The sequence below is a fragment of the Chenopodium quinoa genome, unplaced genomic scaffold (genome assembly GCF_001683475.1).
Source record: "Chenopodium quinoa cultivar QQ74 unplaced genomic scaffold, ASM168347v1, whole genome shotgun sequence".
In the NCBI taxonomy this organism is placed as follows: domain Eukaryota; kingdom Viridiplantae; phylum Streptophyta; class Magnoliopsida; order Caryophyllales; family Amaranthaceae; genus Chenopodium; species Chenopodium quinoa.
Genome location: NW_018743574.1, coordinates 6,701,492 through 6,722,988, shown reverse-complemented (window position 1 = coordinate 6,722,988; position 21,497 = coordinate 6,701,492). Strand labels below are relative to the sequence as shown.

Below are 21,497 nucleotides of genomic sequence, written 5' to 3'. Positions count from 1 at the left end.
TCCGAGAGTCCATTTGGGTGGGTAAAACCATTTAATATACCTTCAAACTGTCAATTTACCCGTTTATAACTTGCACCGATTTCATAAAATCGAGGCTACCACGGACATTTATGGCAACATATATTAACCATATATTGTTTCAAACGACATTATATGACCCTAGGATGTATCCCTTAGTATCTCGAGAATTTTCGACACCGTGACCCGAAACCTCTGAAATTGGCCAAAAAGCGTGTATAGCCTTCAATTTTGCCAAATTTTTGACATTTTTTATCTGGAAAAAAAATTGTCGAGAAGCTACCTATAAACCCTAATACACTACGGGAGTCCAATTGGGTGGGTGAAACCATCCAATTTGCCTTTAAGATCCAATTTATCAGTTTCTGTACACTACACTTTTATTGGTTATAAGCTTTCACGGGGCCTTTGTGTAGCCGACTTATGGTTGTATATGGGTCCAAACAACATCATATGACCTCGGGATGCAGCCTGTAAAATGTCGTGAATTTCTGACACCGGGTCCCGACACCTACTAAATTGCTCCGATTTCGTGTATTATAGCCTTTAATTTTGGACAATTTTTCACTTTTTTAGACCCGAAAATAAAAATTGACGAGATGCTTCTCATGGAACCTAATACATCCCGAAAGTCCATTTGGGTGGGTAAAACCATCCAATATACCTTCAAACTGTCAATTTACCCGTTTACAACTTGCACCGATTTCATAAACTCGAGGCTATCACAGACATTTATGGAAACATAAAATGATCATATATGGTTTCAAACCAATCAAACGACATTATATGACCCTGGGATGTATTCCCTAATATCTCAAGACTTTTCGACACCGGGTTCCGAAACCTCTAAAATTGGTCAAAAAAGCGTGTATTATATCCTTTAATTTTGCCAATTTTTTACTTTTTATGACCCGGAAACAAAAATTGCCGAGAAGCTACTAAATTGCACCGATTTCGTGTATTATATCCTTAAATTTTGGACAATTTTTCACTTTTTTAGATCCGAAAATAAAATTGCCGAGATGCTTCACATGGACCCCAATACAACCTGGGAGTCTGGGTGGGTAAAACCATCCAATATACCTTCTAAATGTTAATTTACCCGTTTACAACTTGCACCTATTTCATAAACTCGAGACTACTACGGACATTCATGGCAACATATAATGATCATATATGGTTTCAAACGATATTATATGACCCTATGATGTATCCCCTGATATCTCTAGATATTTCGGCTTCGGGTCCCAAAATCTCTAAAATTGGCCAAAAAGCGTGTATTATAGCGCCTTTAATTTTGCCAATTTTTGTCTTTTTTTTTTTTTTTTTTTTTACCTGGAAACAAAAATTGCCGAGAAGCTTCCTATAGACCCTAATACCCTACGGAAGTCCAATTAAGTGTGTGAAACCATCCAATTTTCTTTTAAGCATTCAATTTACCAGTTTCCGTACACGCCACATGTATTGGCTATAAGCTTTCACGGGGCCTTTATGTAGCCTACTTATGGCTGTATATGGGTCCAAACAACATCATATGAACTCGGGATGCATCCTGTAAAATTCCGTCTATTTCTGATACCGGATCCGGACACCTACTAAATTGCTCCGATTTCGTATATAATATCCTTTAATTTTGGAATTTTTTTCAATTTTTAGACCAAGAAATAAAAAATGGCCGAGATGCTTCCCAAGGATCGTAATACACCCCTGGCGTTCATTTGAATTGGTAAAACCATCAAATATACCTTTACATTCTCAATTTACCCGTTTACAACTTACACCGATTTCATAAGCTCGAGGTTACCACGGATATTGATGGCAACATATAATGATCATATATGATTTCAAACGACATTGCATGACCCTGGGATGTATCTCCTGGTATCTTGAGACTTTTTGACACTAGGACCCGAAACCTTTGAAGTTGGCCAAAAAGCGTATATTATAGCTTTCAATTTTGCCAATTTTTTATTTTTTTTTACCCGAAAATAAAAATTGTTAAATGCTACCCATAAACTCTAATATCCTCCGAGAGTCCAATTGGGTGGGTGAAACCATATAATTTGCCTTTAAGCATCCAATTTACCAATTTCCGTACACGCAACTTGTATTGGATATAAGCTTTCACGGGGCCTTTATGTAACCGACTTATGGTTGTATATGGGTCCAAACAACATTATATGACCTCGGTATGCATTCCGTAAAATTCCGTAAATTTTTGACAGTGAGTCCGGACAACTACTAAATTGCACCGATTTCGTGTATTATAGCCTTCAATTTTGGACAATTTTTCACTTTTTAAGATCCGGAAATAAAAATTGCCGAGATGCTTCACATGGACCCCAATACAACCCGGGAGTCTGGGTGGGTAAAACTATCTAATATACCTTCTAACTGTCAATTTACCCGTTTATAACTTGCACCGATTTCATAAACTCAAGGCCATCACGGATATTTATGGCAACATATAATGATCATATATGGTTTCAAACGATATTATATGACCCTAGGATGTTTCCCTTGATATCTCTAGACATTTCGACTTCGGGTCCCAAAATCTCTAAAATTGGCCAAAAAGCATGTATTATAGCCTTCAATTTTGCCAATTTTTGTCTTTTTTTTTTTTACCTCGAAACAAAAATTGCCGAGAAGCTACCTATAGACCCTAATACCCTTCGAAGTCCAATTAGGTGGGTTAAACCATCCAATTTGACTTTAAGCATCCAATTTACCAGTTTCCGTACACACCACTTGTATTGGCTATAAGCTTTCACGGGGCCTTTATGTAACCGACTTATGGTGGTATACGGTCCAACAACATCATATGACCTCGGGATGGATCCCGTAAAATTCTGTGACTTTCTGACACTAGGTCCGGACACTTACTAAATTGCTCCGATTTCGTGTAATTATACCCTTCAATTTGGGACAATTTTTCACCTTTTTTGACCCGACTAAAAAAATTTCCGAGATGCTTCCCATGGACCCTAGTACACCTCGGGAATCCATTTGGGTGGGTAAAAGCATACAATATACCAACAAACTGTCAATTTATTCGTTTACAACTTGGAACGATTTCATAAACTCGAGGCTATCACAGACATTTATGGCAACATATAATGATCATATATGGTTTCAAACGACGTTATATGACCATGGGATGTATACCCTGATATCTCGATACTTTTCGACACCGGGTTCCGAAACCTCTGGCCAAAAAGCGTGTATTATAGCCTTCAACTTAGCCAATTTTTTTTACTTTTTTTGACCCGGAAACAAATTTTTTCGAGAAGTTAACTATAGACGTAATACCCTTTTGGAGTCCATTTGGGTGGGTGAAACCATCCAATTTGCCTTTAAGTATCCAATTTACCAGTTTTCATACACGCCACTTGTATTGGCTATAAGCTTTCATGGGGCCTTTGTGTAACTGACTTATGGTGGTATATGGGTCAAAACAACATCATATGACCTCAGGATGGATCCCGTAAAATTCTTTGACTTTCTGACACTAGGTCCGGACACTTACTAAATTGCTCTGATTTCGTGTATTTATAGGATACGGATCACTTGAAAATTCAGCCCAGATTACTATGCAAGTTATATGGGCCTGTTTGCACTAAATTTCTAGCAAAGCCCTCGGCCGAATGGAAAAGAAGAAAAGAATATCCTAGCCCATAAATGAACGAAAGTGACCTGAATTGTAAAGGTAAGAATGTTAGATTGCACTATCACGGAGAAAACTTTATTCGAATATCCTAGGTCCGTGATAGATGATTATATTCATGATTTGGAATTAGACAATGATGTCTTAACGTGTAAATGTATGCAAAATTACTACTCCGTGAGTCCGTGATCAAATATTACGGAGTACCTCATATTGCATCTATGAAGTATTTGATTTTGGGAAAACTTCTCAACTTATAGTATATACTATATATATGTACTCCATTAATCAATATATACAGCGTTTACAAGACTAGTTTTAATCACGTTTGGAAACTTAGAATGACAAGGATACAAAATATATTCAAAATCTACGACAAATCTAATATATATATAAATAAAGTAGGCATTTTTCGGGATCATTTGGAGCGCCACATAAGAAAAGGTATTATTTTGTCCAATGAAAAATTAGATTAATAATTTATTTTAGAATTAAAAAATATACTCGCCACCTAAGCAAAAGTGACGAATAATATTTAAGAATTTTGACACATACGTAAAAACAACGAATAAAGAATAATTAAAATTTAAATTATTTTAAAAAACTAATAATTATCTTCTCTTAAAAAAACAAAAAAAAAAAAAAAACTAAGTAATAATTATCTATATGGATGCAAATTTTTTATCGCAAATATTTTTAATCTTTTCCTAGCAAATAATATAAAAGTTTGATTTTAATAATGTACTCATCGAGACGAATAAAACTAAATCTCATATGACTAATTTTCCATAATTTTTAATAGTTAAATGATTATAAATGAGACTAACATTTTAAACAAAACGAGTATATTAAATAAATGCATAGGCAAAAGACTAAGACGAATAAAACTAAATCTCACATGACTAATTTCTCATAATTTTTAATAGTTAAACAATTATAAATGAGACTACCATTTTAAACAGAACGAGTATATTACATAAACACATAGGCAAAAGACTTATTTTGATCAATAAAAAAAACTAGATTTGTCATTTATTTTATGAATTAAAAATTTAAATTGTCACATAAGCAAAATTAGTTAATAAATTTTGAGATTTTAAATTCAAGCGTCACATAAAATTAATAAAACAACAAAAGATAACTTTAGTGTTAAAATTAAAAAATTATCTTATGATATTAGATTTTTTATCCATATATTTAATGAATGATATTCATAAATATACAAAATTTTAAACAAAATAAAATAATTTATTAGAACCGTCCATCGCACGGGCTTACATCTAGGTAATGAACGTAATCACCTAATTTGACACATAGGTAAAAATAACGAGTAGAGAATAATTAAAATCTAAATTATTTTTAAAAACCAACAATTATCTTCTCAAAAAAACGAAACAAAAAAAGCAATAATTATCTTTTTTATATATATGGATGCAAATTTTTAATCACAAATATCTTTAATCTCTCACTAGAAAATATTGTAAAAGTTTGATTTTAATAATCTCATCGAGACGAATAAAACTAAATCTCATATGACTAATTTCCCATAATATTTTATAGTTAAACTATTAAAAATGTGACTAACATTTTAAAAACAACGAGTATATTAAATAAACGCAAAGGCAAAAAAAATTTATAAATATTTTTTAACGAGTATATTTTATAAATAAGGTTTGAGATTTTAAATTCAAGCGTCACATAAAATAAATAAAACAACAAAATATAACTTTAGTGTTAAAATTAAAAAATTATCTTATGATATTAGAAATTTTATCCATATATTTAATGAATGGTTTTCATAAATATACACAATTTAAAATTAAATAAAATGATTACTAGAACCGTGCATCGCACGGGCTTACATCTAATATTATTAATTTCAGATTAATTTCAGTTTAGTTCCTAATTTCCTTCTCAAACTCTATTTAGTTCAGTTAGCTCCAATCACTTCGTCAAAAAAAAAAAAAAAAGTTAGCTCCAATCACTTCAGTCCAATTTAGTACATGTAAACAAACCCTAAAACACCCCCATATTCATAGTGGGAGGAGGTCTTACGCTAAGACTGGATATAAATAAGGAACACATTGCATGTAAAACCCAAACCCAAAGCAATTGTTTCTAAATGTTCGATTGTTTTTATCTATTAAAATATTTCTAACCCAATCAATTTGTCTTTTATTAACTCCAGTCAATTTAAAGTTAGTTAAGTGAAAAATTTATAAGGGACAATCTTTAGAGACGAAGAAAGTAATAAGTAATAAAGTAACAAGTAATAAAGCATAGTCTATTACTCTGGTTGACTTGTTTCTACAAGAATAATAAAGTGATACTCCAATGTACAATCTTCAACTAAAGACAAGATCCACCGCAAAACTACATCAACAACTACATCTTTGCAGATGATGTTAACAGACGAATAAAGTTTCTCAACCACATCGATTCTATCCATTTTGCTCGAAATTGATGATTCAACAAATATCTTCCTAGCTTTGATACTTTATCAACAAGTTTCAAAATATCTAACTATTCTATATATCTACGTCAACATTCCTGTGGGCTGTGGTTTGGACATTATGTCATTATTCCATGTTTAGGAAAAGGACATTCCTTAACATATTTGAGCAACTTGTTGCACCAAGTAAATTCACTATAATTAAGAAACCAATACAGATTAGATTACATAAGTTTAAGTACATACAACTTTCTTTTTAAGCTAATGATGAAGTCAATAACGTTGCGTATGCACGTGGAATGAAATTGTGCATTTCGTACCAATCAATTAAACGCAAGTTTACGTTAATTAATAAAAAAAAATATAAAAAGTAATTTATATTAGAACAAGCTAGCCCCTATTCAACTTGCTAAAAATTGGCCCGTATCTGATTATACTATTACAGATATCAAGTCTCTTGATATCAATATTATTATCAAATCTTTTTAGAATTTATATATGTTGTGTAAATATCTTTGTTATATTGATACCTTTGACATATATTTTATAATCAGTTATTATATTTTTTGATTTTTGTGAATCATAGAGATTGTATTAGGATTATTCTTTTATAACACTGTAAATAGTTGTATTTTCATCAATATAATTATGCTTTGTTTCATTCTCTCTAACCTTTTCAACATTCTCTTTTAAAAAACTTTATCATATATAAGTATGACTTAATTATTTTTTTTTCCTCCAAGATGTCTCAAGTTTTAAAACAATCCGACGTTTTTCTTTAACAAACAATTACGTACTCAAATTAAAGAGGTAGATTTCGAATACTCACATTTGCTTTGTTACAAACTTATAATTAAACAAGTGCATGCTTATCGTATTTATCATATTGGTTCATTGGTTGTCATTTGTCAATATAATAGCAAGGCAAGTCAAAAACGGAGTACTACTTATAAATAATTAGAATAAAGGTCTTATGATCTTATCAACAATCCAACACAAAAGCACAATCATATTTTGATAATAACAATTATTATTTTTGTTCTGTTAGATAGTAACACATAAACTTTTTTTTGTTGTGATGTTTGTCCACTTTTACGTTTGATTACAAATTTAGATTATAATATAGGATTGTGGTAGATTATAATATAAGATTGAGGATAATGGCAACTGATTAGTCACCTATACTAGAAATTAAAATAATATTGACCTAGTCTTATAGCAATACGTATAATAACAACTTAATAAGTTCATTAAATTTAGATAAAACTGTACTTTGTAAGTATGCCAACATTTTCAACTTCCACATAAGTACACTTTAATTGATAATATGATCACATTTAGATCGAAAGATGTCCTTTGGGGTTGACTAGGTTTGGATTAATCATTGTCCAAATGAGGTTGCTCCTTGACAAAATTACTTATTTTAGCTATACAATTGAATTCATACATGTTGCGTAAATTTGTAACCAATTTTGGAGAAAGCAAATTCAACAAAGGATATGATAGCAAAATTGAAAACCCTGTAAATTAATCCAAATTGGTTGTAACCTACTCCATTATTAATTAAAGTTAATTACTACAATGTTGACAAACATTGCTAATTAATCAAAAGTTGAAAACACTACCAATCAAATTCAAAGAAATTTTATAAAAAAATTAGTACAGCCAATCGTACAATTAATTGTTAGAGTAGTTTTTGTAAAAGATAGCAAATAGCCAAATTGCAAATGATTGTCTTCCATTTGGTTTTCTCATATTACCCCCAAATTATTCTTAAACATGTTTCACGAAATTATTTCCTCCAAATTTTATCTTATCTTCTCAATTATTATCAGCTAAACTACTTCAAAGTAATTTCCTAGTACTCTTATAAATACGACCATATTTTTGCCTAACTTGTTTTTTGATATGAGCTTTTTGAAAAGTCACTTTGCTTATCGTTCACTCTTCACACTATTACTACTTCATTCTATCTTTCCATTTTCTCTGTAATTAACAAATTAATTATTCAGATTTAGATTCAGATTCAATTTTGGAAAAAAGATACTTCATTTCAATGGATAGCTTCGAGTTCAGGTACTTACTTTTTCTTTATTTTTTAAGTTTCTACTTGTATTATACTACTTTTCTTGAAGATTCCTCTACAATTTCGAAGTAGTTTATTATTCAATTTGGCATTTTATTTTATATAATTTCAAGTGATTTGCTGAAATATCTTATAATTTCTAAATTTAGAAATAAAGCAGAGATGATTTGTTTATCAAAATTGTCAACCAAAGTGTAAGATCGTACTACTTTAAGTTGACTTTCTAAATCAGTTTATTTGCTCTTCAATTTTTTTTTTTATTTTTTTTTTTCAAGGAATTTCTCTTCAATTTCTATATACTCTCCAAATCAAAATTATTTTCATTTTCCAGGAGATGGATTATTTAACTGTAGAAATTTGATTCAACAACTAGTACTGTCCTCTGCGTGTGTATGTTTTTTTTTTTTTTTTTTTTTTTTTTTTTTTTTTTTTTTTTTTGGTGAGGAAAAGGGAGAAAAAAAAAATGAAGAAATAAGGAGGGAGTAGACGATTAGGATATGAATGCGCAGCCGGAATTCGGTTTCGTGGCACATTTGATGGTATCTAGCTAATTATGATGTAGAAGTTATAAATATAGGTGTATTAGTATTGTGTTATGATTATCAAAAGTTGACTAATTTAGATTTTGTGCATTTGGTCCTAATTCCGAATCTTGTTAATGTGTATTGTGGACAAGGCATGTGGGATAAAGATCATTTGTAAAAGAAGAAGGTGTAGTATTTCACTTATTGTATAGTTGAATCAAAGCTTGGTTTTATGGTTATCACTGCGTCAGTTTCAAGAATTAACATAATTTCTTAGTACAAATGAAATTCTACATATGAAGTACATAATATAGCTTATATTACTATGTATAGTCGCTTTGAAATTTTTTAATTCTGAAAAGTAGAAGCTGTAGTAAAATCGAATTAGGAAGTGTTGCTAACTTATGGAATCAAATGTGACTTCTTGAGCTTTGTTTGAATGAATATGATGCAAGCTCAACAGTTTGAAGTGCTCTGCATGTATAACTGGATTGACTATATTTTGCATGATTTCCTTTATATCATTAGATATTTCAAGTGCCTAATTTTGTTAAAATCATTAATAGTATACTGATATAAGATTGTTATGATTTTTGGGAATTAGGTATGTAAATTGTTGCAAAAGGTACAAGGTGTTGCCTAATCCTGCTATTTTGAGCTCTCTTTCCAAGGTATGTTTTGACTTCTGAGCTAGTATCAGTAGTTAGTAATTCAGTAGAAAGTAGTTGATGAAATTGATTTCAAAATTCAAAGATAGAATTTTTAAGTATGTATAAGACATTAGTTCTTAAATTAAAAGTGCATCTCCACATTTATTCGTCGTCAGCTAGTTCTGAGTCTTCTGAGTGTTCTGACAACATTCTCTTGCTTGAAGATTGTCCGGTGTCAAGAAACTGCTTGCTCAAAATGTTTGAAACTGCTAAAAAACACCCACCCAAACACTCTCTCAGAGGAAAATGTTTGAGTTGCGATTTTTCCAAGTTAATTACTTTTTAACCATAATCAGCTTCTGAAATTCAAAACCTTTAGTTTGGTTAAGGTCTCACAAATCTAATTCTTGTGAAGGTTTTCCTACCATCAGAACTCCGCCTTAGAAACTGTAATCCAACTGTGGTATACATGTGACCAGTTACTTCTTCACCGAGGATGCAGAGCATTTTTTTTATAGGTCTAAGAGGTCTCGTACTAATAGATTTACAAACAATTTACAAGTATCTTGACTGATTTATGCTAATTCCATAGAAATAATTTTGGCTATCCTACATATGCAGGTTGAGTGTCAGAAATCTTTTGAAAGGCTAAGTAACCTTGTCATTGTACTGGACCACCTGAAGGATGCTGATCTCTTGCCTCTTATTGATATGATCAATGCAATGAGCTCTTCCGATGTTGATGCTGTTGATATACTTAATGAATCACCTTGCATTCTAAATGAAGATCAGGTTCTTTCACTGATGTGTGCAGCCAACCAGAAACTCCGTACAGTTAGTCTTCAAGATTTGCCATTTACAAAACGCTTCTTGAGGTTTGTTGTGTGGTTTTGAGAGCTACTTATTTATGTGTGCTTATAAAACTTGCCCTTTTACTTGTGTTTTTGTCTGATGAACTACTGATTATTACTGAACCTTATTTTCATAAGTTGAAAGAATAGGACCTAAGTCAAATAACAGCTTTGACCTTTAATTTCCATTTTTCTTTTTGCTCTTTATATTTTAATGATTATAACATTTTTCTTGTCAGACACTGTAATTCATGGTTAGCTAATGATTAACACTATGAGGTTTTCCTTGTTAGGTATCTATTTCGAAGTGGTTTGTGTTGTCAACTTTTAAAGCTGAGCTCTTCTAGTCTTCAGAAACTTGACATGGTTGGAAGCTTTATGCAATTACGAAAGCTCAATTTAGACTTTTGCACCTCACTGACTACCTTACACAAGGATTGTTTCTCTGACATGCCCAACTTAATGCATCTTTCTATGTGTGAGACAAGAGTTGCTAATCTCTGGACTACTACCACTGCCCTGTCTAAGCTTCCTTCACTTGTAGAACTTCGATTTCAGAACTGTTTGTGCTGTGAAGATACTGGTCCATGCCCTGCATATTCTACCAATAGATTTGGTTTTCGTGTCAGAAACTCTGATTATCCCACTGGGCAGCCTAATACATGTTATGATAATCTACAAAATTTAAGCTTATTGGATTTATCATCTGATCCCCATTCTGGTTTGGAAAAGGTAAGGATAACTTATGCTTGTCTAGGTAATTTTCACACCTGAATTACTGTTCCACTGTTGATTTTTTTAATGAATTCTCTTACTATATACATTTCAGACTTTCCGTGATGAGTCCAACATACAAGATGGGTATGATTTTGACCTCAATGAAGGCGTAACAGTTGCTTCTGCAAGAAAGAAGTACATTTCACATCATCCTTCACCTTTATGCTTTGAGAAATATTATAGGGAGTTCATGATTGCTTCCTTGCCGCGGTTAGAGGTTTTAGACAATTTACCTATTGGAAAGAAGGACAAAAAACTAGCTCAGGTGATACATTCAACATATTTTGAAAACTTGCCATATAAAAGACATGCAGAAGAGAATGTTTCCCGCATCCTTCATAATCGTGAAATAGCATCCAGTAGAACTCCCTTTAAGTCAAAGCAATCTTCTTTCCATAGGAAGAATCAGCAGAGTTTTTCACGGTCTCTTTGTGCAGCCAAGTTAGGTGCCTCACCATGGCCACATTTAAATTCCCTCTCTAGTATTAGCTTCGCTACAAATGAAGAGAGCAGGAGGTTCCGTCCTAGGCAATTTGAATATCATCCTTCCGATTCTAGCCTTATGGCTTTTGGAACTTTGGATGGAGAAGTGGTGGTGATCAACCATGAGAATGGCAAGAAAATTGCTTACATGCCACCCTTGGGAGCAAGGAATAGCATTTTGGGTCTATGTTGGCTTAAGAAGTACCCCTCCAAGGTAAGGCACACGTTTTAGAATGAAGATCATATTGAATAATGTAAACCCTTTCTGCATCTCCCCTCTCCCCATCCATCCACACACACGCACAAAATTTGCATAATTTTATGGTCTTTGAGGCATCATTTTCAGCACTGTAAAGTACTGGCATGCATATTAAATTGTAAATAGATTATTCGTGACAGTTTCTAAAATTGAGTTAATAAGATTGCCTTTACATTGGACTTTCTCTGTTCCATTAGATGCTATATATTGTTAACTTGAAAAAGGCATAGAGACACAGTAAAGAGGAATAACCTTAGAAGAATAACCTATGTGGCTTTGTGAATAATTTTTGTAAAAATTCAGCCAAATGAAAATAAGGTGCAAGAATAGGGCATAGGGAATATTAATCAATGTCTATATTTTTATCCTGCTTCATAATTTCAGAATGTTTGGCATAATGCGAATAGGATTAGCTAATAGTTGTGTGGTATGACCAGGTACTTGCTGGTTCTGATAACGGTTTGCTAAGATTGTATGACATCAGTAACACTTCGGCAAAGGGTGCAGATTCCTGTTATGATCGTGTTTTTAACGCCTCTGATAAGTTTGAGCAGTTGACTTCAGTCCATATCAACTCAACTGATGAAATGCTTCTTGTGAGTGGTTACACAAGAAATGTAGCCATGTATGATATGGTTACTGGAAAACGCTCACAGTTATTCGGTGATCTACATCAAGAGCCCATTAATGTTGCCAAGTTTTCCCATCTCTCCCCATTTATGTTTGCGACTTCATCATTTGATCATGATGTGAAAATGTGGGATATTAGACAAAAAATGGTCCGACCTTGCTATACTGCTACTAGCTCAAGAGGCAATGTGATGGTTTGCTTCTCCCCCGATGACCAGTATCTGCTTGTGTCAGCTGTAGATAATGAGGTAATCTTCGTAAATGGATTTACTGGCTCTTATATAAACTATATGGATCTTATATGTGTTTGACAGTTGACACTTATTTAAACTTATTTAATATAAAACTTTATTATGTTAAAGTAAAAAGAACAAACTTATGACCTTTTGAAATTGATTGCCCAGGTGAGACAACTTTTGGCTGCTGACGGGAGACTGCACACAGACTTTGGTATTGCTTCAAGTGGAAGTTCACAGAACTATACACGTTCATATTACATGAATGGGAGCGACTATATTATTACAGGCAGTTCTGATGAACATGTTGTCCGCATTTGCTGTGCTCAGACAGGAAGGCGACTGAGAGATGTTTATTTTGAGGTAACTCTTGAAATTACAAATTTTCAAGCATGAAAACATTCCATTTGTCTGTAATTCATATCAAGATCATATATAGTACATTAGAATGTGATTGAGAGAAGATAGCATAGCCACTAGCATAAAGGGGAATTTTGTTAGATCTTTCAATATCCTTAATTGTGAGAGGTTGGGGTTTGGGACAATGTTACAACTTCTATCGGATAGTAAGACTTTTCGTTTCTTCATTTTTCCCTGTACTCAATTTTTTTCCTGGATGATTTGCAGGGGAAAGGCTCAGACAAAGCAATGTTCGTGCAGTCCTTGAGGAGTGATCCTTTCAGGGTAAATCTTTTCTGTTCCCGCTGTAACCTTTTCTATTTGGATAAACAAAAATAGAGAAGATATTATTGGCCTGTAGGAGTATAGGTGATTGTGAATCTGTATATATGACGATTTTGTTTCATTTTGTAAATGGCAGCCGTTCAACATGAGTATCTTAGCTTCTTATGCACAATCAAACTCCAAGTGTGAAATAATCAAGGTAATTTTGTTTATGCAAGTTTTCTCTGGCTAGTATATGCGTAGTTGTGGATTCATGGCCTGTAAAACATTCTTAACTTTGACCATGCTTTGGCAGGTAAATTTGCTATCATCTAGTGAGGAAGGTGAAGACGATTCTTACTTACAGCAGTCCTGCCCGTCTTTTAGCCTTGGTGGTTGATCTTAGTAAATATATATCATACGAAGTTTGTAATGTATAATGGTATAAATTTTATCTGCAATTCTACATAATTACATCTTCATATTCGAAGGTCATTGCTGAATCAGTTTTTAGTACCATGGCCTCTGTATCTCAGGTCAGGATCAAATCTTCCTCTGAAGAATTGAGATAGTTTCTAGTTTGTACATAGGTTTCCTGTATGAGTGTGTTGTTGTACATTACCTTAGTCCATATAATTATATGAAGTATTTTTTCTACACTGTATGTTATATTGTTACGGATATGCAGAGATTAGTAATTGATCATGTAAATATACGAAGTATTTTTTTCCTACTCTGTATGTTATAGATATGCGGAAATTAGTAATTGTCTAATTGATCATATAAAATTGCATACAATATGTGCATCATCTTTTCTTTGTAGATGCTGTTGGCACTAATTCAATGTTTACATCCTTTCCCACCAAATTATCAATCTCTCACCATTTACCGATTGTTTGCAAACTTCATTATACATTTGGGTGTATCTAGAGCTAAGAACATGAATTACAATATCAACTGGACCGTCAAAAGATTTTGTCCTTGGAGATACTCCCCATACCCTAAAGTACAGAAAAATGAGTGCAAATTCCGCAAGAACTGCCCCTAGAAGAGGCATGCTGTGTATTGCAGTAATGCAGGGGTGCGATAACCTCATCGCGAGGACGCGCACAGCAGCACGGATGCAAGGGCAGCTGTTTATTAAGACACTTCAACTTCTGTGCAAGATACACGATTTTCCCCAATTTAAGGACACGCCCATGCTACATTCAACCTTATGTGCGCTACAAAATTTGGCATATGCACGAACGCATGCATATGATTCTTTAATGTTCACTGAACTAGAGCCAAAATTCCAAAAAACCTTGTGTCAAAAAAAATTCCAAAAAACCTGAAGGACACATAGGACCACCCTTCAATGTGTTGTCATATTTTGGCATGTGATCCCAAGTCCATGTCTATCTTGAGCTTATTGCAATTTTATTAAAAAAAATTTCGATTGAAATTGTTCGAGCCTTTAAAAACAATATAAGAAACATATAGAATCACACACGTATTGCGTTCATAATGGGCTAGTAACTATTTTTCTCCACAAGATTTGAACATGCAACCTCTAATTCTAGAATTAAGTCTTACCACCAAGTTATGTGATTCTTTATTCAATCTTTTGAATATAAAATATTAATATGTAACAAATGACATTATGAACAACAAATTTATTTACAAGAAAATTGAATCATACTAGCTATTCTATTATACATAATGATTTAAAATTTACGTTAACATATAGTCCCTTTCATGATCGGTATGGAGCCTGACCTTGTTGTGTCTATCTCATATTCATACCATGATGTATACATTTGGACGCTCTAAATATACAGGGGTCCTTAGGTTGGCCATGTGTAGTATGCTATGAATGACCTAATCTTATACACGGTACTGTTGTCTCACTCGCATCTAATGTATCCCTATTATAAAGCCTTACAACTCCAACTCAAGAAACCAAATCAAAGTCTAAGTAAAGATTGCAAAGACATCATAGAAAAATGAAGCTTGTTATTGCAACTCTGTCAATTGTTATCCTTGTTCTTGCCTCATCTTTTGTTCATCCATCCATGGCTCTTAATGATACAATCAAGCCTAACACTAGTAAGTGGTTTTCTATCAAGTACTATATGCTTAATTATTGTATGCATTTCCTTAGACAAGACTGAATAATACGGAGTAACTTTTTAAGTCAATTTTGAACATTGATCTTCATCATTATATGCACTATTATGTTCATAGTTAACAGTCTTAGCACTAAAAGCATGATAATTCTATGAAAATACACTTCGATGTTTCTAATAATGTTGACTGGACAAAAAAAATGTCTGGTATATTAATAACAATAAAAACGTTTATAATAGAGCTTGAACTCAAGACTAGCAATAGTAACAAATCTTATTATTTCACACTCAATATCATTACAACGTATATCTAACTTGTACTATTAACCTGTTCTCATCGGATTATTTTCAGTTCAGCTCTAATAAGTTCAATTCAGTTCAGTTCAGCTCTTAATTTCCTTCTCTCATAAAATGTACAGTTCAGTTCACCTATTAGTTGAAGTTGTAACCCAAAATAAGCCAGTTTTAATTTATTTAAAGGAAGTGCCTTGATTGGTTTAATTTTTTATTTGTCAATATATATATTCTCTCTTCAATTAGCTGAGAACTTAAGTATGGTTGATTTTGGAATGTAGATCTGGATTGTGGCTCATTGTGTGGTGCGAGATGCAGTAAAGCAGGACACGAAGGCTGTATGAAATTCTGCCAAATTTGTTGCCAGAAGTGCAATTGTGTACCATCAGGGACTTATGGTAACAAACACCAATGTCCTTGCTACAGAGACATGAGGAACTCTAAGGGCAAACCCAAGTGCCCTTAAGTTTGTCACAAGATAAATAAATTTAGAGGTCGTCACCTTTTCCTCTGTCTGAAATTTGTTGTCATTATGATAGTATATTTATTTTGAATTATGTATGGGCATAGGTTAGTATGTATGCTTTTAAGAGTAAATTATGTACGGTATGTTTCACTCGAAACTCCGAAATAAATGAATTGGTGTTTCTCAACATCATTTTAGTCCTATGTACGGATGTACCGTTGCGTATTAATGGATTTCTTATCATATTGGTGATATAAGGTGTAAGTAATATGTGTAAGTAACAACTGATTTCTTATCTAAAGTTCATTATTATACAAACTAACTTAATTTTCTACCAGTTAGGCAACTAACAAAAAGATGAAATGACGTGCCTTACATGGATTAAATGCTTGAGTGTACTATATACAATATAAAATAGCGCTTTTAGTAGCGTTTGTGTGTATTTGCATGAGTCACAACTCAGACGACATACGGTGTCCTGTGTAAAAAAAAATCTGTAGCACTGCCTAATAGCCGAACATGTGTTAATATACTGAGCTTTCTTAGTATTTCTTCAGCTATATAATCAAGGCCATAGTAATTAGAAGTAAAGCTACAATTCCCCATAAAATTAAAGAAAAAATGAAGCTTGTTTTCGCAACTCTGTCTATTGTTTTCCTCGTTCTTGCCTCTTCTTTAGTTCATCCATGCATGGCTATTTCTGATGCAATCAAGCCTAACTCAAGTAAGAAGTCTTTTCATCAAACACAATATGCTTAATTTTATGCATTTTCCTTTAACAAAGATCTAGTCCATACTATATAGTTAGTTCTCTATGTAAAACTTATGTGACTTGCTTGATAGTTTTTTTTTTTTTTTTTTTTTTTTTTTTTTTTTTTTTTTTTTTTTTAAGTTAGCAAATATTATAGGTTTCAACAATGATTTTGTTAAAGACCTAGTCATAGTTTATAAATTAGTGGATGACAATGATTTGAAGTGGAGAAAGTATATATATATATATACTAGTTTTGTGCCCCGTGGATGCCCGAGTTGTTTATGGAATTTTAAGATAAAATTATATTATAATTCAATTTAATTGATTAAAAATAGAATTTTTAATTAACTTTTTTTATATAAAGCTATCTATATTTATCACGACACTTGGCGAAAAGTTAAAATGTTATACGGTGTTGTCTTGTGGCCTAATTTTAAGTTTATTATTTGGTATTTTATCGAAAATAAAACTCTAAACTAACCATCTTATTCTAACATTCTATCCTAATTTGATTGAAAAAAGAATTTTTAACAACTTTTTTATCTTATGAATCTATTTAAATCTATCCAAGGTGGCGCAACATTTGGCGAAAAGTTAGAATGACAAGTGTCACTATTTCGTGATCTGGCTAAAAGTTTAGCTTTATATATTAGTTATATGATATTTTTATTTTATTTTGTGGAAAGTGAAAAAATTGCCGTTCAAAATATTTATACATTTGAACAACTTTTAAAGAGGGTATTGCTTTTACTTTTGCAGTTCAAAAAATAGACGTGAGTAATACCAAAAAATAAAAATAAAAATAGATAAATAAATAAAATAAAATAAAATTTCAGAATTTGAATTTCTCTCTATTTACCTAACTAGTCATTGAAATTAAAGACCGAATGCTGGAATTTAATTGATTCTGAAATGCAGGTTTGGACTGTGACTCCAAGTGTGGGGTGAGATGCAGTAAATCAGGACATGACCGATGTCTAACATTTTGCCTCAAGTGTTGCCTTAAGTGTAATTGTGTTCCATCAGGGACTTATGGCAACAAACATGAATGTCCTTGCTACAGAGACATGATGAACTCTAAGGGCAACCCCAAGTGCCCTTAGATATCACTCTGTATTACACAGAATTACGACTGGTCTCCCCTCCCTTTGTCCGGAAATAATTGTAACTACGTTAGTAATTTCTAAATTATAAACGGACATAGGGAAGTATTTTCTTATGAGTAATAGTAATTATGTACGGTATGTTTCACTTTAAACTCCGAAATAAATATTTTGGTGTCACACGAACATCATGGACATCATTTTTACTTCCATTTGCACAATTACATAGCGACGTATTTCTTGTAGTACTGTTGTTATTTGTTACTGTCATTTCAATATAATACGGAGTACTTCGTATCATCCTCTAATTAGAAGGTCAGGTTTACAGAAGCAAGGCTAATTGTCTACTACAGTTAAGCAGATAATAGGAGGCGAAATGTCAAAGATGCTCTTACTTGTCCAACTTGACCTAACAGAACAATTTACATCCTGTTAGTTGCCCAATTATCAAGGCAAATACTTCGTATACCTTATCTTTTACACAATATTCACAGAAGAACGAACAATTCAGAAGAACTAATTTTATACTATATATTTCTCAACTGATTATTAAAATAAAGTTACCACAGACGACATTGCGAAATTTCAGGTATACAATCCGCCTGCTCTGGCATTATAAGCTGCTTTTAGGTTTCTCAAATGCTGCAGAACCCTGTTAGCCTGCAATACAGCAAAAGAAAAACACTTAATTAATAACAAATCAAAATTCTCAGTAGTGTTGTCTTTAGACATTGTGGTCCGGACATTGACAAAACACCTCGGAATGGAAAGTACAAATTCAATATGAGACGGAAGGAGTAAGAAAATGATTACAAAAATTTGTACCGTACCTTTTCTTTGGCCCTTGAGGTTCCGGACATGGACAAGATTACTAAAGGTGGCACAGCTCCTTCTTCTAACACCCTTCTGCAGTATCTATTACTGTCTGCACAAAAATGCACAAGTGCTGCAGCAGCATTCTCTTTTCCCCTGGGTGAACCTAGCTCAATCGCCTCAACAAGAAGAGATATCCCCCCTGCTTCGGCTATAGCCTTTCTTCCTTCAGGACCCGAGGCAAGATTTGCTAACACAACCACTGCCCTGTCGACCATCCCAGTTGCAGGATCCATCAAGTCTATCAGATGTTTTACAGCACCTGATTTCACTATTGTAAGCCGATTATCAGTACATGTAGACAGGTAGAACAAAGCAGTGGCAGCGTCCTTCCTACCACGGGGTGTTCCATTCCCTAACAAATCCACCAAAGCATCAATAGCTCCTGAATTCCCTATCCTAATCTTATTCTCTTCGAAAACAGATAAACTATAAAGAGTTGCAGCTGCATTTTCCCGAGCATCAGATGTCCCAGTCTGAAGGACATGAATCAAAGGCTCAATTGCCTCAGCTTTGACAATGCTGATCTTATTGTTGTTACTGATAGACAAGTTCAGAACAGCTGTGACCGCGTTTTCTTGAGTTTTCATATCTGAACTACAAAGGAGGTCAACCAAAGGGCTAATAGCCCCACAACTCGCTATCAAGATTTGGTTATCCAATTCCTTGGCTAAAATCCGGAGCTCACAGGTGGCTTCCCTTACAGTCTCGATTGTTGTACTTTTCAAATTCTCTACTAATTCCTTAACATGGGCCTCAAATCTTGCAGCAACCTCATTTTGACCTTCCCTTGCAGACAAAGGTACAATCATAGGTGAAAGTCCCATCGACTGAACTCGAATTTTAGGATTATATCTTTTCCTTTCCTTTTGCTGAGTGCCTGTTGCTGCTGGTGCAGGAAGATCTTGATCCTTAGCCATCATGCCTACTTCATTAATTTCGCCGGCTTCAGATGATTTGTGCAGTTTCTGCTGATTGACATCTCCAACTACACCTTGCTCTAAGTCAGTGTATGAAACCATGATGGACTAATTTTTGAAGGATTTTATTTATATGTGTAATGCCTCTATGTTCTTCTTGTGCACATGTTCTGTACCAAAAACAACACATATCACCATCTTTCATATGCTATCATGAATCATGATCAATAAACAACACGCAAACTCGAGAAAAGAACTAATCATGCAGGAAGCCAATCAGCCTTTGAATCTTTGATACTAAGCAGGAATTCCAAATTAATAAAATATGCAATTGCAATTGTAAAGTGCAATAAACTTTTGCCCAAATTCTCAAAACTACTCGTTATATTTCTCCAAAACTCCCCCTTTATTTCTGCTAAATTAAGTTTTTGAAATTGACACCTAGAAAACTACTTATACATGAGATGAAATGCTACTGATCTAAGTATCAAATAATATCTTAGTATACAAATTGATAGAGAATACCCGTAGAATATTTTCAACCTCGGAAACTAATTAAATACATAAACAACCGCATTCTAGTATCCAATACCACGAAAATAAACCAATAATTCAAGGTTTAACAACATTGAACAACAAGAAAATTAATTTGCAATAAAACAGTGAAACTATATACATAAAAATGTGAAATTCGCAAACAGTAAGTACAAAAACACAAAACTATGATCAAAGAAATAATCTTTTAACTCAGATTAATCAACAATTATAAACAGAATAAAGAAAGAAGGAGAAGTACCTGAAAGTGAAGAGCAAAAAAGCGAAAATGGCGGAAGAAACAAAAGAAGAGAGAAAGATAAGACTTTTCAAACACGTCGAGCGTGTTTTTGTTGTTGTACTAAATTTGCCGTTTATATAACAAGTGCTTTTATTGTGGGAAGACCTTTGACTAAAAACGTCAACAAGCTAAGCAACTTTTAACAACTAATCTTAAATTTTCTAGGTTGTTCTCCCATCTTTGTAATGAACTACCAAGGAAATTGTGTGATTTGCTGGAACAAAAATAAGGTAGGAAAACTGAGAAATATTATTTTTCTAATTTCAACTGTGTTGACTTATGCTCCACTATTAGTCGTTAGTCGTTCATTGTGATTGGAATTAAGGAATTACATTTCATATTCAAAGTGAGATAATTATAAGACTTTTAGTGGTTTTGTCAATCATAAGAAAGTAACTTTTAGATACTTCGTATTTTTTTCATACAATATGCTCTTTATATGTTAATCAAACATTTACCAAGTATAATTGAATCTTTTCAAAGTTACTTAGTTAGCTATTATATTTCTATTTGTTGAACGATCGGTCAACCCATCAAGAAATATAGTTATTTTGTGATTATATTTTAATTTATTACCACCAAAGAAAATGATGTAATGATAATCAAGCTCAAAACTCTATTAGGGATCCCATTTGCTTGGGGTGAGAATCGAACTCCTTTCATAGGGGTGAAAGGAGGGCTTCCAATCAGTAGACCAACCTTGATTCTAATACGGAGTACGTGATAAATGTAAAACTGTAGAAGTATGGTATAAGTGTGCGGAGTACTCATACAAAATACAGTATGACTTGGGAGTTAGGGCCTGTATAAGTTGAAATTCAGTTCCGTTCAGTTCAATTCAGCTCCGC

General features: G+C 33.1%; 4 protein-coding genes across 5 annotated transcripts; 3 read left to right on the top strand and 1 right to left on the bottom strand.

Moving 5' to 3' along the window:
* Positions 1 to 7,842: 7,842 nt before the first annotated feature.
* LOC110682379 lies at positions 7,843 to 14,027 on the top strand. Of its 2 annotated transcripts, none has more exons than XM_021858711.1 (10): positions 7,843 to 8,213; positions 9,352 to 9,418; positions 10,019 to 10,272; positions 10,542 to 10,980; positions 11,078 to 11,722; positions 12,205 to 12,645; positions 12,802 to 12,996; positions 13,261 to 13,317; positions 13,454 to 13,516; positions 13,613 to 14,027. In XM_021858711.1, the coding sequence occupies exons 1-10, from the start codon at positions 8,194 to 8,196 to the stop codon at positions 13,694 to 13,696; spliced, it is 2,265 nt and encodes a 754-aa protein (XP_021714403.1). In that variant the 5' UTR covers positions 7,843 to 8,193; the 3' UTR covers positions 13,697 to 14,027. The 2 variants fall into 2 exon arrangements, with proteins under 2 accessions (XP_021714403.1, XP_021714404.1); XM_021858712.1 differs by lacking the exon at positions 7,843 to 8,213 and adding an exon at positions 8,686 to 8,762.
* Positions 14,028 to 15,179: 1,152 nt separating this feature from the next.
* LOC110682377 (peamaclein-like) lies at positions 15,180 to 16,416 on the top strand. Its single transcript, XM_021858709.1, has 2 exons — positions 15,180 to 15,384; positions 15,980 to 16,416. The coding sequence occupies exons 1-2, from the start codon at positions 15,282 to 15,284 to the stop codon at positions 16,162 to 16,164; spliced, it is 288 nt and encodes a 95-aa protein (XP_021714401.1). The 5' UTR covers positions 15,180 to 15,281; the 3' UTR covers positions 16,165 to 16,416.
* Positions 16,417 to 16,570: 154 nt separating this feature from the next.
* LOC110682378 (peamaclein-like) lies at positions 16,571 to 18,228 on the top strand. Its single transcript, XM_021858710.1, has 2 exons — positions 16,571 to 16,888; positions 17,837 to 18,228. The coding sequence occupies exons 1-2, from the start codon at positions 16,786 to 16,788 to the stop codon at positions 18,019 to 18,021; spliced, it is 288 nt and encodes a 95-aa protein (XP_021714402.1). The 5' UTR covers positions 16,571 to 16,785; the 3' UTR covers positions 18,022 to 18,228.
* Positions 18,229 to 18,361: 133 nt separating this feature from the next.
* On the bottom strand, positions 18,362 to 20,808 carry LOC110682376 (U-box domain-containing protein 4-like). Its single transcript, XM_021858708.1, has 3 exons — positions 20,611 to 20,808; positions 18,852 to 19,984; positions 18,362 to 18,681 (listed from the first exon to the last, which is right to left on the bottom strand). Exons 2-3 carry the CDS (start codon positions 19,914 to 19,916, stop codon positions 18,607 to 18,609), a joined length of 1,140 nt encoding a protein of 379 aa, XP_021714400.1. The 5' UTR covers positions 19,917 to 19,984; positions 20,611 to 20,808; the 3' UTR covers positions 18,362 to 18,606.
* Positions 20,809 to 21,497: the final 689 nt, after the last annotated feature.